General features: G+C 39.9%; 1 protein-coding gene across 1 annotated transcript in view; it reads right to left on the reverse strand.

Annotated features, from left to right (window-relative positions):
- Window positions 1-11: 11 nt before the first annotated feature.
- The window catches only part of LOC103150636 (eukaryotic translation initiation factor 4 gamma 2-like), a 27,704-nt gene continuing 11,909 nt past the window's right edge, over window positions 12-15,806 (reverse strand). The window contains exons 2-17 of the mRNA XM_016680840.1: window positions 10,942-11,050; window positions 8,988-9,053; window positions 8,496-8,621; window positions 7,416-7,518; window positions 7,185-7,316; window positions 5,522-5,588; window positions 5,184-5,335; window positions 4,974-5,084; window positions 4,694-4,876; window positions 4,470-4,611; window positions 3,217-3,380; window positions 3,020-3,133; window positions 1,592-1,720; window positions 1,267-1,371; window positions 965-1,180; window positions 12-302 (exon numbers count right to left, since the gene is read on the reverse strand). Of these exons, the coding sequence (XP_016536326.1) occupies window positions 12-302; window positions 965-1,180; window positions 1,267-1,371; window positions 1,592-1,720; window positions 3,020-3,133; window positions 3,217-3,380; window positions 4,470-4,611; window positions 4,694-4,876; window positions 4,974-5,084; window positions 5,184-5,335; window positions 5,522-5,588; window positions 7,185-7,316; window positions 7,416-7,518; window positions 8,496-8,621; window positions 8,988-9,053; window positions 10,942-11,050 (2,210 nt within the window). The remainder of the gene's footprint in view (window positions 303-964; window positions 1,181-1,266; window positions 1,372-1,591; window positions 1,721-3,019; window positions 3,134-3,216; window positions 3,381-4,469; window positions 4,612-4,693; window positions 4,877-4,973; window positions 5,085-5,183; window positions 5,336-5,521; window positions 5,589-7,184; window positions 7,317-7,415; window positions 7,519-8,495; window positions 8,622-8,987; window positions 9,054-10,941; window positions 11,051-15,806) is intronic.

Raw genomic sequence — 15,806 nt, forward strand, 5'->3', positions numbered from 1 at the left:
GCCGTTTATTTTTACATGTTCGAAACAACAACAAGCTCTGTACCTGGAAGCATCTTCTGCATGTTGACTTTGCTCTGCTGGAAGAGCTCAGTGAGCCACTCGCGGTCCTTCAGCTTGGCCGTCTGCTGCAGGCAGAGCAGGAAGAGTGGGAAGTGGGTGCCATTCTCCAGCGGGTGGGCCAGCTCCGCCACGCTCACCAGCTCCGCCATGACGGCCCGAGCTGCAAACTGGGCCAGGTAGGACTTCACCAGAGGCACGTCCAGCTCGATCTTTGGGCACAGGTCCAGGACGTTGAGGAAAGCCTGGTGGGAATAAATGTGACTTTTATACACTGTTTGACTGTTGTGACTTGTAGTCCAGAGAATATGATAATTATTTTTGTTTAAAAACACTGGAGGGGAAAAAAATGGAGAAGTGGAGTTCATTTGTGTTCAGCTTCACAAAGGAAAGGCTCACTGGAAACATCTCAAAAAATTTTACTGGAAAATAAATTATCCTAGAAATTATCACCATACATGAACGGGGCGGTATGTTGTGGTTTTCAAGTGCTATATTGAGAATGAAATAATGCAAGATTGCCATCTTGAGACCAATAAATAGTTATGGAAAGAATACTTCCTATTCCAGAATACACTGGAATAGGAAGATATTTTAAATACCCAAAACACAGTGACCAAAAACGAAAACTGGAAATAAAAACCACACAAAATTTCCCTTCAAAGAAATATCAGAATGGAAATTATCAACCTTATTTTAAATCATCATGATTAACTGCTTGGAAGATGAACTTCCACACTTTTATCAAGTCTTCTGCAGCAAAACATCTTTACAGATTTGTGCCCCATGTTTCTACTCTGCCCCTTGCTGAAGATGAGAGCCTCTGTGGGGGTTTTGTCAAAATGTTGTCTGGAGCCGTTCTGTGTGCTGCATCTCAGCTCTATGCGTTCCCATCGGCTTCCTGTACCTGCATGAAGTTTTCTCCGGTGATGAGGCCGTCGGCGCGCAGGGCGTGGATCAGAGTGCTGGCGTGCTCCTTGTCTTCATCGGGCCGGTCCAGGGAGCAAACGATGATCTTACTGAGCATCTCTGGCAGGAAGTGCTTCGGCGCTTTCATCTCCCGCACGCCGCCCACGGCTTCAGTCAGGTTCTTCGTGTTCAAGTACTCAGTCATGATGGCCTCCTGGTGAGAGGATGAAACGACACTGGAATGAGCAGGAGCTTCACTGACGGTGGGTTTTCCACCATCAGCATGTCTGCTTCTCTTACTGTGGTTTTCAGAAGCTCCTCTTTGGCAGGAGGCGGCTTTTTGTTGGTCTTCTGGGGTTTCTCCTGGATGGGTGGAGGGTTGGTCTTCAGGCCAAGCTGTGGAGGCTGACGGAAGACAGCAGGGGGTTATGTAATATGAAAATTACACATTCTTATTAAAACATTACATAAGGGCCCATTTTTAAAGGGGCGGTAATTATGCGTTCCTTATATTATTATGTTTTTGATAAAAGAACAACATTATAACATAATGTAAAACTAAAAAATAAAAGTTTTTTCCGCACATAATACTGCCCCTTTAAGTCAGTCTGTCCCCGTCTTCTACCTGTCCTAGTGGAGGGGTCTGGGTGCGGGGGGGCTGAGCACTGGGAGGCATCATAGTGGGGATCTGAGGCTGAAGCTTGGGCACCTGGTTCTTGTTGAGGAGGAATGACTGAGCCGGCCGTAGGCTGATCTGGAGACAGCACAGAGAACACAAAGAGGAATCAACCTGGAGCTGAAATTGCATCTAAATTGTTTGTACTTTTTCAGAAGCGATGCCCTCATATCTCATAATCGCAGTCAGTGGACCTGCTGCCAAAGTGAGGAAGAGAGGATGAGGAGGTGGAGGTAGAGGAAGACGAGAGGAGATGGAGACGGAGTGGAGAGCAGAAGACAGACTGACAGCAGGTTGGGTTCCTCAGAATAACGCGTCTTTTTATAATCACTGGGCATTCAGGCTCCAACAAAAAGATGGTTTAGTTGGGATTGCTTTTTAGATTTTAAAATGAGGTTCTGTTAAATTAAAAACAGTCTTCACCTATGGTAGATAAACTCCCAGCATCTTCAAACAGATTAGCAAATCCTGAAGGACGAAGCCAACAGCTAGTTCGAGACCAACGCAAACTACTACCATTATAATAAATGCCAAACATAATGTTTCAAGGTTTCTAATAAAAAAAGACAACAAAAAAAAACCCGCCTGTATAATCCAGACTCAAGTTGTTTTTAGACAATAGAAGCTCACTTTGGACTTGCATTGTCACCCATGACAGACGCAAAAAAACAAGTTAGCTAGCCAGCCAGCAAGGGTATATAAGCAGCTAGTTAGCGGTAGCCTCAACTGCCTCATTCACAGACAATAAAGATGTCTATGAGAGACTGAGAGCTTCTGCAGGTTTCACCAAGTCAAATTTAAGAATTTTTCAGATCATTTTTAAGACCTGAAATTATAATAAAATGTACAAGAGAACTTTGTGTATAAATACTAACTAGCAACAGAAACGAGTCGACGCCTACAACCATCAGCAACCAGCCAAATAGCCAAATCATTACCGACATAAAACCCTAGCTAGGTTTATCTTTGCCTGCCATTTAGTTAGCAAGGTTTATTAGCTGCTAGTTAGCCGTAGCCCCATCTACCTAAAGTCACAGAATGCAGTGAAACTCTCAAAGGCGTCTGCGTGTGACAGAATATATAGGAGCTTAATTCGCCCTGCATGACAATATTTAAGACCTGTGATTAACATATTTAAGACCAACCTTTCTCCTTTTTTAGATAAAATTAAGACATTTTAATTCCTCAATTTTAGATACAGGAGTTTGCTTTGAAGTAACCTGGGTGTAGAAAATGAGGGAGACAAAAATCATCTATAACAGGTAGGATATTAACTGCTTTGACCTTTTAACAGAACCTCACTTCAAAAGTTCTGAACTGTTTCTTTAAGTTGAGACCATCTGACAATGAGCTCCTCCAACAGCTTGTCCTACTAACCTCATCTGCATTGAGCTGTCCTTTCTTGCTGAAACGTGGAGGCATGTCCTTGGACTGAGCCTGCTGCTGGCTCATGTGGTTCTGGCTCTGGTTGAGGAAATGTTGGTTCTGAACCTGCCAAACATTCAAGTGTCATTTGCTGTCGCTAAAAAACGATTACAGTCAGACACACATCTATTCACTCTTAGCTGAATTACCTGGTTGGACTTAACAAAAGACTTGGGCCCCATGTCAAACTGCGACTGCTGAGGAGGCGCAATGTGGCCGCTGTGGCCGTTGAAGAGTGGGTTGGTGCGATGGCGTCCCATAGTGGGCGAATACCTGTCCTGAATAACACCCGGTCCGGTTCCGATCCCGCTGCCTAACAAACAAAAGCAGAGAGGACTTCAGATGTAGAAATTGGGACGCTGACATCAGTGTTGAAGATGTCTGTGCTGCAAAACATGCTAGCACTGAAATGCTAGTTTAGGCTTGAATAGCTTTGCTTGTAGGATAATTCTTTCTACCACAACAATAGTCTTTTTCAGCACCCAATCAGATTGTTGTTGATGATGTCACTCCACCGGAATCATGAGTCGTACCTTTAGCTCACTTGAGCATGCGCTAAAAGAAATACTTCCGGATCATTGTAAAAATGTAGATCAACCAAGCACGACATATTTACTTATATTAATTAAAATCCTACTTAATATAAGAGGATAAATTTTCTTGCACAATGTTATAATTCTCGTAATAAATAATTGTCATTATTTAGTTCAAAGATACCAGCACCCCTCCCGACCCCACTGAGGGACAAGGGTGTTCAGAAAATGGATGGGTGGATGGATAGTTCAAAGATTATAATTTAGTAGAAAATTGTGTATCGAGTCAAAGGACTGCAACTCTTCTACGCTGTCAATGCGCCCTCTGGTGGTCTCATCATAGACACACAAAAGAACAATAATACACAGATCCTATGAGATCGTTATTTGACTGTACTTGACTATATGCTATGTGCTCATGGGAAATACTAATCTAATACTCCATGTTTCCTCCTCTTTGAATATTATACAGGTACATACACTTGCTAGATTTTTTTGTTATTCAGAAAATAGCATTCAGAGCAGTCTAGAGAAGTACAATAAAACCGTTTTTATCTTTAGGTTATTCTTCTCTTTAAGATGAAATACTATTTTTACGATTACAATAAAACACAAAAAGAAATAAAACAACCCTCCCTGAAGTATTTCTTAAAGCGCATGAACAAATAAGCTGACAGTACAGATTGTGGAGTGACGAAACAAAGACCAGCCAGAACTTTTGTATGTAAAATAAATAAATAAATGAAACGATTGGTTGAGTTGAAATTTCTACTTATTAAAATGTATGTATTTAATTGAAATGAACGTGTCAAAATCCTGATCCTAATAAAAACAGCTACAAAACGTGGACAGAAAACATGATCCCACACCTGGCATCTGTCCAAACATGTCGGCCAATCCCCCAAGAGTCTCCCTGTCCAGTTTCATTCTGTTGGGCATGAAAGGGCTTTCCAGAAAGAAGTCCATCCTCATCCCCTGAGACATGGGTGCTGGGATGAAAACACCCAAATCCTAGAGGAAAAACAACAATCGTTAATAAAACGATCCTACAAACTACATAATTTCATGGCTAAATATGGTAAAGATGGCAGACCTTCACTGCGTCCTGACGGATCTGGTTAATCGTCTTTGGTCCGTTGTCGATGAAGGCCTTGCGGGGGACCCAGTTGTTTTCACGCAGCTCCACTGTGTCTTGCAGCAGGAAGCGGATCCTGGCAGGCAGCTCCTTGTTGTTCATTAAGGATCGCATACGGCCAAAGTACTGATCCATTAAAGACTGTTGGGAGCGCACGGAGAGGGAGGAAGTGCTCAACACAGTGCTGAATTTAAATCCAATCCTCAGCCACACCGAGGGCCACATTAGAGGCCCTTACCTTTGCTTTCTCATGGTCGAGTCTCGGCCCCACTGTTCTCATTATCTGACAGAGGCATTCCAGATCCTCTCCCATATCCTTGAGCTGGACTCTCTTCTTCTTTTCCAGAAGCTTTGGACATAACAACAGGAAGTAAGGAAGGAGTCACCACGAGTCTGATGGTTATGATTAAAAACTATTAAACAAACAGGAGAAAAAGCATGAGCTCACTGTTTTGATGCACTTATGAAGGATAGATTCATGGATGAGGTCAAGTTTGCCAAGTTCCCCGATGAATTTAATGTTGCCAAGCATCTTGATCTTGGCGATGGCACGCTGCTCCTCCTCCTCAGAAGTGAGAGGGTTGTCATGTTTGTCATAGACTGAAAGGAAGGACAGGTCAGCAGCAGCTTTATCAGGACACAGGCTCTCTGGCTGATTACCGAAGTTTAAAAAGCCTGACCTGCTCATTCCTTTTTGAATGAAGCCGGGTTTTTTTCTGTCTGAAATGTTGCTGTATGTAGCAACATTTCAAAATATAGCTCAAAAGACCATCACCTTTGACTTACTTTCAACATTTCTGGTGCGATTTTCAAATTCATCTTGAAGCTTGGAAATCAGCAGTCTTCTGAAGGTCTGGAAGGAGAAAAAAAATATTTCTCAATTTGCTTCTGTATTCAAACCAAACCTGATTTCTTAATTTGGGTCCCAAGGCTCAAAATCATCTTTTTTTAAAAGAGTTCTCAGTCACTGTTTAATTTAATAATACTATAATCTTCTCAAAAGGTACTTTTGCACTGCACAGAACGGAACGGAACATTACGGTTGTGTTCGCATTACAACTTGCGACCGGTGTTATAGATCAACTGGTGGGTAAATCAACTGGTGGTGGCAGCTGGAAAAGACTGATGTTTCTGTGGGCGTGGCTTTTTAGGACCCCTTTACCGAACCAGGAAGTAAACAATGCAATAAGCTTAAAGAACTACAAATCTTTGCAAAAATACTATCCGATTCCGTAAAACAACCACTAAGATCTCAGGAATAACTAATTAGAAAGACTTTATTGGTCTAATATGGTATGTTGCCTTTTTTTTTTTTTTTAAAGTTCATCTGCAAAACCATCAAAACGTGTAAATTACGCAGAACTTGTCCTGACTTATGAGTTGCTTCAGAGGTTGAAACTCGTCAAAGCAAGATTGAAATAGATCTCGATGTGGCATGAGCAGATCTCAAAGCAAAGATTATTCCCTGAAAGCCGACATAAATGTTGAAGAGCCTTGGGGTTAAAAATGAAATGTTTAAAAAGTTCGACTGGCTGTGTAATTTTCCACATATTCCTCATATTGTGATATTTCAAATAGGTATCCACAGAAACTATAGCGAAATCTTTTTAACTGGTTCTGTAACCCTACACTTTATTTCCTAGCTGTCACTGATTGTCATCTAATGGACACCCTGCGCTTTAAGAACCAGGCCTGGATTAATTGGTGGCATTTTCAGAATCTCAGTTCGAGTGAAGATTTTAACCTGTTTTTGATGTAAAAGTATATAAGACAATTGTTTTTTCAGCGATGTCTCATATGGTTGAGAATTACGGTCACTTGATGAAAAGAATAAAGACGAGGAAAAAATATCAACAATAAGGAAGAAATGACACTGCCACATAGATCTGCGGTAGCCATGTCTTCTGTAAATGAGCTAGGAAATAAAGTGTAACATTACAGAAACAGTAGGGGGGGTCCTAAAAAGCCACGCTCACAGAAACATCAGTCTTTTCCAGCTGCCACCACCAGTTGATCTAGAACACCGGTCGCAAGTTGTAATGCGAACACAACCGTTCCGTTCCATGTAGTGCGAAAACACGTAAAGGGAAATTAAACTAGTTACATTTAAATAAAGTGGAATTAAAAAGAGTTCAGTGAATTTATTTATTTCCTCAGGTCAGTTCATCAGCATCAACAATAACTGAAGAATCTGACTAATATGAGTTACAACAGCATTTAATTTCCCTTTGGGATCAATAATGTAACTTTTGAATTTGAATGTGAAATCTAGGAAAAATCTCAGACTGTAAGGAACCACTAATGGTTTTCATTATCTGACATGACATTTATTGTATTGACAAGTGAAACTTGCTTCGTTTTCTTTTCCCATGCAGAAATCTCAACTTTTCCCTTCTTCTTAAAGCCTGAGAATCCCAGTCCTTGCCCTCAGACCATAACAGCCACTTACTGTGCTCTGCTTTTGGGATGTTTGGATCTCAGATGAAGGGCCATCAAAGTTTGGAGCGTCCTCTGCCAAGCGCAGACATAGCTGAGCATAGAGCGAGCTATATTTCGGCTCTTCTAGGGCTTTGTCTACAATCTGAAACGAAACAGAGTTGGGATGTGAGTCAGCAAGAGCAGCGGCGCGTCCACACATCTCCGCTTAGCTCGGCTAAACGGATCCGAAACGTTCACGTACCAGCAAGATGATTCCTTTAAGGACGAGTTTTGAATCTACGCCCACATTCAGGAGCTCAAGGCATAGCTTGTCAAACTTTTCAGGCGTGAGTTTGTTGAGTATGCTAGGAAAGAAATAAAAAAAGAAGGTAAAAATAAGACAGTAAGGTCGGTTAAAAAAAAAACAAAACAGTCATGTTTTATACTTAGAAGCAGCACCTGATGCAGAAAGGAACAGGCCTGAAGTGCTTTTTTCAAACCACATGCCATCCTAATGACTGCAGTCTTATCTTTTGTTTTGGTGTAAACAAGCAGAAACACGACTCCGCCTCAGTGTGGCTTGAAATGGCTTCAGAAAAGCTTAAATGAAGATTCAACCATTTGACATTTGACTCGACTGATTTAAAAAGAGCATTTTTATGTGTTTTCCAGGCTTATAGTAGCATTTTATAGCACAATCAAGTAACTATGTTACTGTGAGTTATAAAATGCTGCATATATCAAATATGAGCCAAGACATTTGACTTTGTAATTTAGCGCCCTGAAATTGGGTCTCTGTCTCTTTAAAAATCATCTGCTCTTTCTGAAAATCTGCTTTCAGGAAGTCATCACAACATGGGTCCTCTATAACCCTTTAACAAAGCTGCACTGAGAAGTAGCTTGTATAATGAGCTCAGCAGATGCGCAGCAGGTGTTTGCCAATTGCTGCTGGCTAGTCTGAAGGAGCTGAGAAGGGGCAGTCTGAGGCAGAAACTTGGAAACTGCACCTCTGAGGACGAGTATCATCTTCAAAGGCAGAGCTACATCTCATCAAATGTTTTGCACAGCTGAACGGTTGCCACAGGAGATTAACAGATTTCTCAAAAGATTAGGGTTAAATGTTGGATCAGGTTAGCTTAACCCTAAAAATCAAAGCAACACTGGTATGTTTTTGAAGAGTTGATAACATAACATGATGTAAAGCTCAAAAAAGTTGATTTTACATATTGTCCCTTTAAGATCACTTGTTGCCTTTAATTATGGTTAAATCCAATTCTCGCATATCTTGTGATTTTATTTCCCAAAAAACATTTGAATTCCTGTACACCAATCGGGTCCTTACCCCCTCACTTTCCTGAAGATTGCATCGTGTCGCTCTTTCTCGTTGCTGGAGTTGGCATCTCGTCTAGTGCTTCGTGAAGGAACCCATCTCTGAACGCTTTGCCCTGGGGTTTTCCCCAGGAACTCGCTGCAAACACAAAAAGACTCAGTTCAACAGAGTCCAGCAACAGCAGCAGCAGAACGGTTTGTACAGAACGCAACACAAAGGTCATTGTTCTGAGAGCAAACCTTCAGCACCTGCACAATCCCAATCACTGCTACCTTTCTATTAGCTTCACTTCAACCCGACGTTGTGGAAAACCCGTCACCACAAACAGATAAATAGAGTCTGAAATGGCAGTACAGAACTACTGGGAATTGTACTTAAAGTTCCCTGGAGTTCCAGCTTCTATTCTTTCAGTCTTCAGCAGAGTGACGACAAATAAAAATAAATAATTCTTGGCGGTCAAATGAGCTTTATGTCAATAAGAACTGAGTCTAAAGCTAACCCTACCTGTTGCCGACAGTCTTGGGATAGTGCTGAGGTGCACCCCTACCACCTCCTCCCCCCGAAGAAGCACTGCAGAGGAAAATAACCAGAGGAACGCGTCAACTTCACGCCACAAACTGGAACTGTTCGGCAAACACAAGGCCATTCACCAGTAAACCCAATTTAAGAAAACTAAAGGAATAAGTGATCTGCACATCTACAGTGTTGACTCTGAACATCTACTGTTTGGAGAGAGACTGAACAGTTCCCCAGAGTCAGTAAACTGGAAGGGAAAGCTGCTGGGAATGAGTGCAGCTACTTAAGGAAGAGATTTACTTTTGCTTTTCATCAGCAAATCAAAGCTACCATTTGATCATTAAACACTTCACATCTCTGTCAACTGTTTAAAGAGCAACACAACTGAATTCTAGCTCAATACTTTCCTGCTATAATTCAGTACTACAACCAAGTACTGAATTAGTTTTGTAACCGACATTTATCTCATCTAACAGCCATTAGTCTGTAAACTGACTGAACGTTACTACAGGTTGAAACAACGAGTCATTATTATGCACATGTTGGCAAGTCATGAACCAGGTGAAAAGCTTTTGATTCATGAATATCTGCTCAGCATAAAACCACAGCATCTTATTCAGAACTAGATTTTACTTGACCAATTTCACCACTTTTTTTTTTTGCTTGTATTAAAATCATTAGTGTACTGGACAAAAATCTGAACTAAATCTAGATTTGTTTAGAAGAATAAATTCCATCTAAAGTGCCAACAAAGTAGCAGAGATTTATCTGGGCAGAAACAAACCAGATTATAAACATTTCTTTCCCCTCGGGTGCAGTAGGTCAACTTGATTGTTCATTTTAGATATACAGCTAAAGGAAATTTGTGTCTGAGTTCATCAGAAAACTTCTCAGTTCTGTTCTTAATCAGATGGTCAATGAAGGGATTCAGGTTGAGGCACGACTGAAGAAGAATTTAGGAGTTTTTGCATTAAAAAAAACAAACAAACAAACCCAGCAGTCATTTAAAGAGAAAGCAAACATTTCATTCAACATTCGTCTTGCTCTAATTGAAGCAATTACACTTTAGTTTTATAATTTTCATTAGAAGGTGACCTTAACTCAGATGAATGTTACTAGGCAGCAGACAGAAAGCTCAGCTTCGTGAAACTAGCATCACATGTATCTTTAAGGATTGAAATTCAGCTTAGAAGCCAGGGGATTGCTTTAAGTTTTAACTGAAAAACACTGAACATAGGTGTTCTTACTCTGTTGTACCAAAGCTAAAACTGTTGACTGATTCCAATAACAAAGATGGAAGAAATTTAGGAATTTCCTGTGACGGAGCTTTTCACAAAAATCCTTCACAAGCTTTTGTGAAGGATTTTTTTCTGAAGAAAAACATCAGAAGCATTCTGATCTACAGAAGCGATGACGGTGATGATGTGCATAGTGCAGACGGTGTGACAGAGCGGTACATGGAAATATTCCCCAGGGCCGCCTTGTTGTTAAACCAGAGACAGCATGATCTTCCATCCAGTCTACATTCACAAGCTGTTATAGAATCACATTTCAACACAGCTTGTTTCTTATCTACAACTTGCACACAATAATGAACAGCTGCTTCCCATCTCCAGTTCAGAGCTATGAACTCTCAATATCATCAAGCTAGTGTTAAAATCTTAAACAATCATGGAGGGCTTTTTGTGCAACAAAACAGACTTTGAATCCCCTCTAAGGATCAGTCTATGTACCCAGCCACCCCTTTAAAAAAAAAAGGTCTCACAATGCAAAGTGCCTGACAGCCATTTTGAGCATTCCCAATCCTGCTTTGTTTTAAATGCCGGAAGTCCCAGCCCAAAACCCTATTATAGGGCCGACCCTGGAATAAATGACTTATATTCCCGTTAGTAGGCCTTGGAAAAAAAAAAAGAGAGAAAAAAAAGCCCCTGTGATTTATTACCTGAAACGAGAAGCACCCCCTTCTGCAATCACACTCTCCACTTTGGCGGCTTGACAATGAAGAATACTCAAAAGAATAAGAATAATAGGAGGGGATGGGGAAAACGGGGCTGAGGAAGACAGAAGAAAAAAACCATAATCAGCATCATAAAGGAAAATTAAAATGGAAAATAAGAAATTCACAGGAATGTAAAAAAGGAACCACTCTAAATCACATCTTGCTACCTAAGAATAACGTGTTTCCATTTCTGTGTCACTGTTCTAACAAGAACACAAAGAACTCGGTGAGCCAAAATGCATGAATGTGAATAGGACCCTTTTGTCGACAACAAAGAAGAAGCTGCGTCAGCTAACATGCTAATGCTATCCGCTAACATAAATAATTAGCTAGCTCACTATGCTGCTGAATCCATAAATTAGCTCCGTCACGACACTAGCAGAGCGGTTAAATGTATAAGCGGCTGGGTTTATACAGCATGTGTGATGAACACCGACATGCTGCTGTGGTCTAAATATTAATCGTTCGTCATTATGGATGCAAAAACAGCAGAACCGATGTGAACGTTATGTACTGGTGCAGAGGCTCGGGGCAGGGCAGCATGGACAGCCGAGGATGCTTTCCACTCAACCGGCCTTTTATTGTCATCCTGATAGAGGTGTGGAGAATTATGTCTGGGTCTAAATAACCCATTCATGGCGACTGATGCCCCACAATATTGACGCAACGTGTTTTCCTAAACTTATTATATGCAAATACTAAAATTATGTATGCGTGCATGTATATTTACACATAAATAAAACTCGCTGTAACTAGGCTACGACGCCATTTTCTACTAGAATATAAATCAGCCGACCCGTCTCCAGGCTAGGCTACCAGCCGGTTCCCGAGCTAATATGCGCTAGTTAGCTTAACTCGAGCTGATGCTCTGTGCTTGCAAGCTAGCAGAGGCCATTTTGGATAAGCCGGTGCGGTTTTGTAAAGGGACATAAATCCGCCTTACCTTCACCAAAGCAACTTCAGTTTTGTTTTGTTGTTTGCGTACCAAAGAAGAAATGAGAGGGCCTCTACAAGAAAAGCGAATTTTGCAGCAGAATGCCAGGAGGGCGTAAAAGTCGAAAAATATCCACAAAAACACACACTTCAACCTTGTGCCTCTGCCTGGTTTGTTTGCGTTAGCTGGCTAGAAACGAGCTCGCAGCCTTATGGGGGTAGAGAGACCTCATCTCCTATTGGTCGCTTATTTTGTTGCCATGTAAGTGCTGACCAATCACATCAAAGAAATGTTTTTAGGGCGTTACCGTTACCTCATATAATCCACTGACAGATTTTTATTTATTTATTTATTGTTTCACACAAAGACAACTGGCAGATTTAGCTGATTGACAAAAACATACTCTGAGCGCAAAAAATTCAAATGACATTTTAATTCTGCCAACAAAATTATGGTCGGCTAAGTTTATAATTTTAAACAGGAGAAACTAGAAAAACTGAGTGTTCATAAATGTATGAAACATTTATGAACCCTTAAGCTAATTACTATAGCAATCTTGAACATCTCATATAACTCATAAACATATGCAATATGTTTGATCTTTTCCAGTCATCTTATACATATTAATATTCAGTGACTTAGAACATTCCTGAAAAGTTCATTTGTTTCAATAGTTCAACTCAGTAAGTGAAAAGCATTGACTAATTTAACAGACCTATGACTTTCAATCTTCTGTTAAATATGTTATTACCAGTTGATGAAAGCCCAATATTTAAGAGCAGACACATCAAATTTGAGGTGGGCTAAATGAAAAGTATTTTTCTTAAAGATTTATTTTTAATTAATTTTATTATATTTATTTTCTGCTTTGTTAATCTAGTTTTAATCTGACAAATGAGCCTCGGAACACATCTTCTAATTTATCCAAGTTGATGGTATTTAGCACAGGGCCAGCACAAAATAGTCCAGGGCTTCAAGCAGAATCTAATAAGGGGATCCACTTTCTGTTCAGATTACCACTCACTAGCAACAAAACGTATTTACATAACACACTTTAAGCAGAAAACTGAACTGAAAGATATCAAAAACTCTGAGTATTCTTCTATCATTGTTTTGTGGGGGAGGAGGGTTTCTTGGCATTTATTAAAAGTGTACAGAAATGTTTCTCTTCACATACAATGAAAGACTGCTCTTCCATATATTCGTTTCTACCCAACAACCCTATTGGTAACTCAGAAATTTGTAAAAAGTCGTCATTTCAAGACAATCAGTCTGTGTTTATGTCTGCTTTACTGATGTAGTTAGTTATGAAAATATAAGTGTTTAAATCTAAAAATAGGTCCATTTCTTATAGAAAGAATAATAGCTTAGTGATGTGGAGCATTAAGTTGGACATTTCTGATATTTTTTTCTCTTTGTTCACATCTATTTAATCAGAAAATAGAAAACGTCTGAAATTTCAAATTTCTTCTCCAAAAATGTCTTCTTCTTTATTTATACGTCATTTCTGCTAGTTAGCGGAAATAGCACAAAAACACACATTTTGGAAACAAACGGGGACTAATACTAATAACATGTATTTTAACCGATGGTTAAAGTATTTAGTTAAATTCTAATATTTTGGACATAAGTCGTCTGTTTGTATGTGTGTGAACGACTTCCATTTTGAGAAGGTAAGTGTTCAAACTTATTCCCTCATCTGATTTTGTTAATAATTACATAAGTAGCTATTAATAGTTATTAATATCCAAATCAAACCTACTGTTGCACAACAAAGATGTGCTCCAGATGCCAAAATGGAAAGACATCAACAGTCACCTGCAATTGATTTTACATTCATCTGGGTAAAAGCATTGTTACATCACATTATAGTTATTTGTCCTCCAATAAGTAAGAAATTTCACAAGTGGAAAACATTTCCATTTCCACTTCAAATAGAAGGACTTTGATGTCCTATAAACTGACTCCAACATCACACTGTGCAGTCCTCATAGTAATTACAACAAACATAGTAGCACCATCTTGAATTTCAAAGCCCCCACTAGGCATATTAAGTTTTATAGTTCATGATAGAACTACTATAAAAACACTGAACAAGCATGGCCTGTTCAAGAAGGCTTTCTAGAAGACGGGCTGTTCTCCCTAAAATGATAGCAGCATGACTTAGGTTAGCAACTCTCCACCTGAGGAATTCTGAGAGGGTTTTCAAAATGTTTTCTAAAGTCTTTGTGGAAAAGTCTCCTCATCTTGTCTCAAAGGATTGGGAAAGAGTGAAAAAGGGGGAAAGGCAACAGAGTTCATCCAGTAACTCTGAAACTTATTGTAGTCAGTAATCCCACCTGGCTGTCAACGGTTTTTGGTCTGAAAGCCCTGCCTCTCTCTCTCTGTCTCTCTCGCCTGCTAAATATTGGTGCAGTGTTCTCTCAGGAATCGTTTTGCAGAGGGCCAGCCACAGGGTTACCTCTACTTCTCAACAGGTATTCCAACTAGAGGCCACAGTGGTGTTAATGTGGCTGGGAGGTACAGGATATGATGTTTTGACGTAGCGTCCTCTGCATCGGCATAGAAAAAAGGTCTCTTTCTCTGGCAGAAATAATCAGCTGGAACTGATAAAGACCAACTCTCCAAAACAGTTTTGATTCCAACAGACGGAACTATCTTGTCGAAGAACAGTCTGGCACATCTCTGTCTTGTCACCTTGAAAAACCTGTCAATTGTCGACTTTTATTTTTATGATGATTTATGACGTAAAGCACTTTGAACTCTTGTTGTTGAAATGTGCTACGCAAATAAAATTTGATCTGATTTTGATTTTATAGTTTCACATCATACTGAAACTCTCATACATGTCTATCTGACATTCTCAATCTCTTGCAACAGGAGAAGACTGCTACTTTTCCAACTTAAATCTTGAGATCAAAAAGAAAAGTTACTTCTCCCACATTGGAGGAGTCTGATATTTTGGTTCAGATACGTTTGCTATAGCAAGATGAAAAAGTAATCATTGATTCCACCACAGCAGCCTGATCCAACCTCGTTTAGCGAGTAAGAATCGCCTGGAGTCACCAGAGGCAAGGTCAGCTTTTCAGATGTGGTTCTGATGTCGGTTTCACAGTGCCATTCATTCAATAAACAGCTGCACAAAATAATTACTCTTAATTGAGACAGAAAATATGGAAGCCACAATAAATTGTTTTCAGGCTTTTAATGTTACGTACATCCTGTACACAACGAAGAATGTTAGAAAAACATGTGACCTCCTGTACACATAAATATATTAAATGGAATTTGATAGACTTTCAGCATTAAGTCTTAGGTTGACAAAATTACCTGTTCTATAGTAAGAGGGTCTGAGACTGCTCATTTCTGAAGACTACTTGGCACAGAAGTCACTAAGGATTAAGGGAATGTTATTGCATAAAAGGTATGAATAAGGAGAAGGTTAAAAATATCTGTATCTTTATATATGTGGAGGCTGTCAATGAAGTTCAAAAATACAAAAACCTAACAATTTTTCCAAAAATGTATGAAAACAGGGAGTAAATTGTTCAGTGAGACCCACCAAGACACAACACTGAGGAATCTACAGGAGCTTCCAACAAGAACTGGTTGTGTTCCACATGGAGGAACTGGTTCTTGTATACTACTGGTCTGGACTGAGCAGTAGAGTTGAAAAACTGAAGCTAGTCTAGCTAAAATCTCCTAAAGCCTTGTCGAAGAATGTGTTGAGGAACCAAACTCGAACTTTAAAAGGCCACCACTGTGACACACAGTGATGGCAGTTCTGCAGTTATTCAATACTGATCTGAGTCTCAGAACTCAGAACTAAACCTGGAGAAATTTCACAAGACAAATGAACACATACTGACAAGTC

The sequence above is a fragment of the Poecilia formosa genome, unplaced genomic scaffold, assembly GCF_000485575.1.
Source record: "Poecilia formosa unplaced genomic scaffold, Poecilia_formosa-5.1.2 Scaffold258, whole genome shotgun sequence".
In the NCBI taxonomy this organism is placed as follows: Eukaryota; Metazoa; Chordata; class Actinopteri; order Cyprinodontiformes; family Poeciliidae; genus Poecilia; species Poecilia formosa.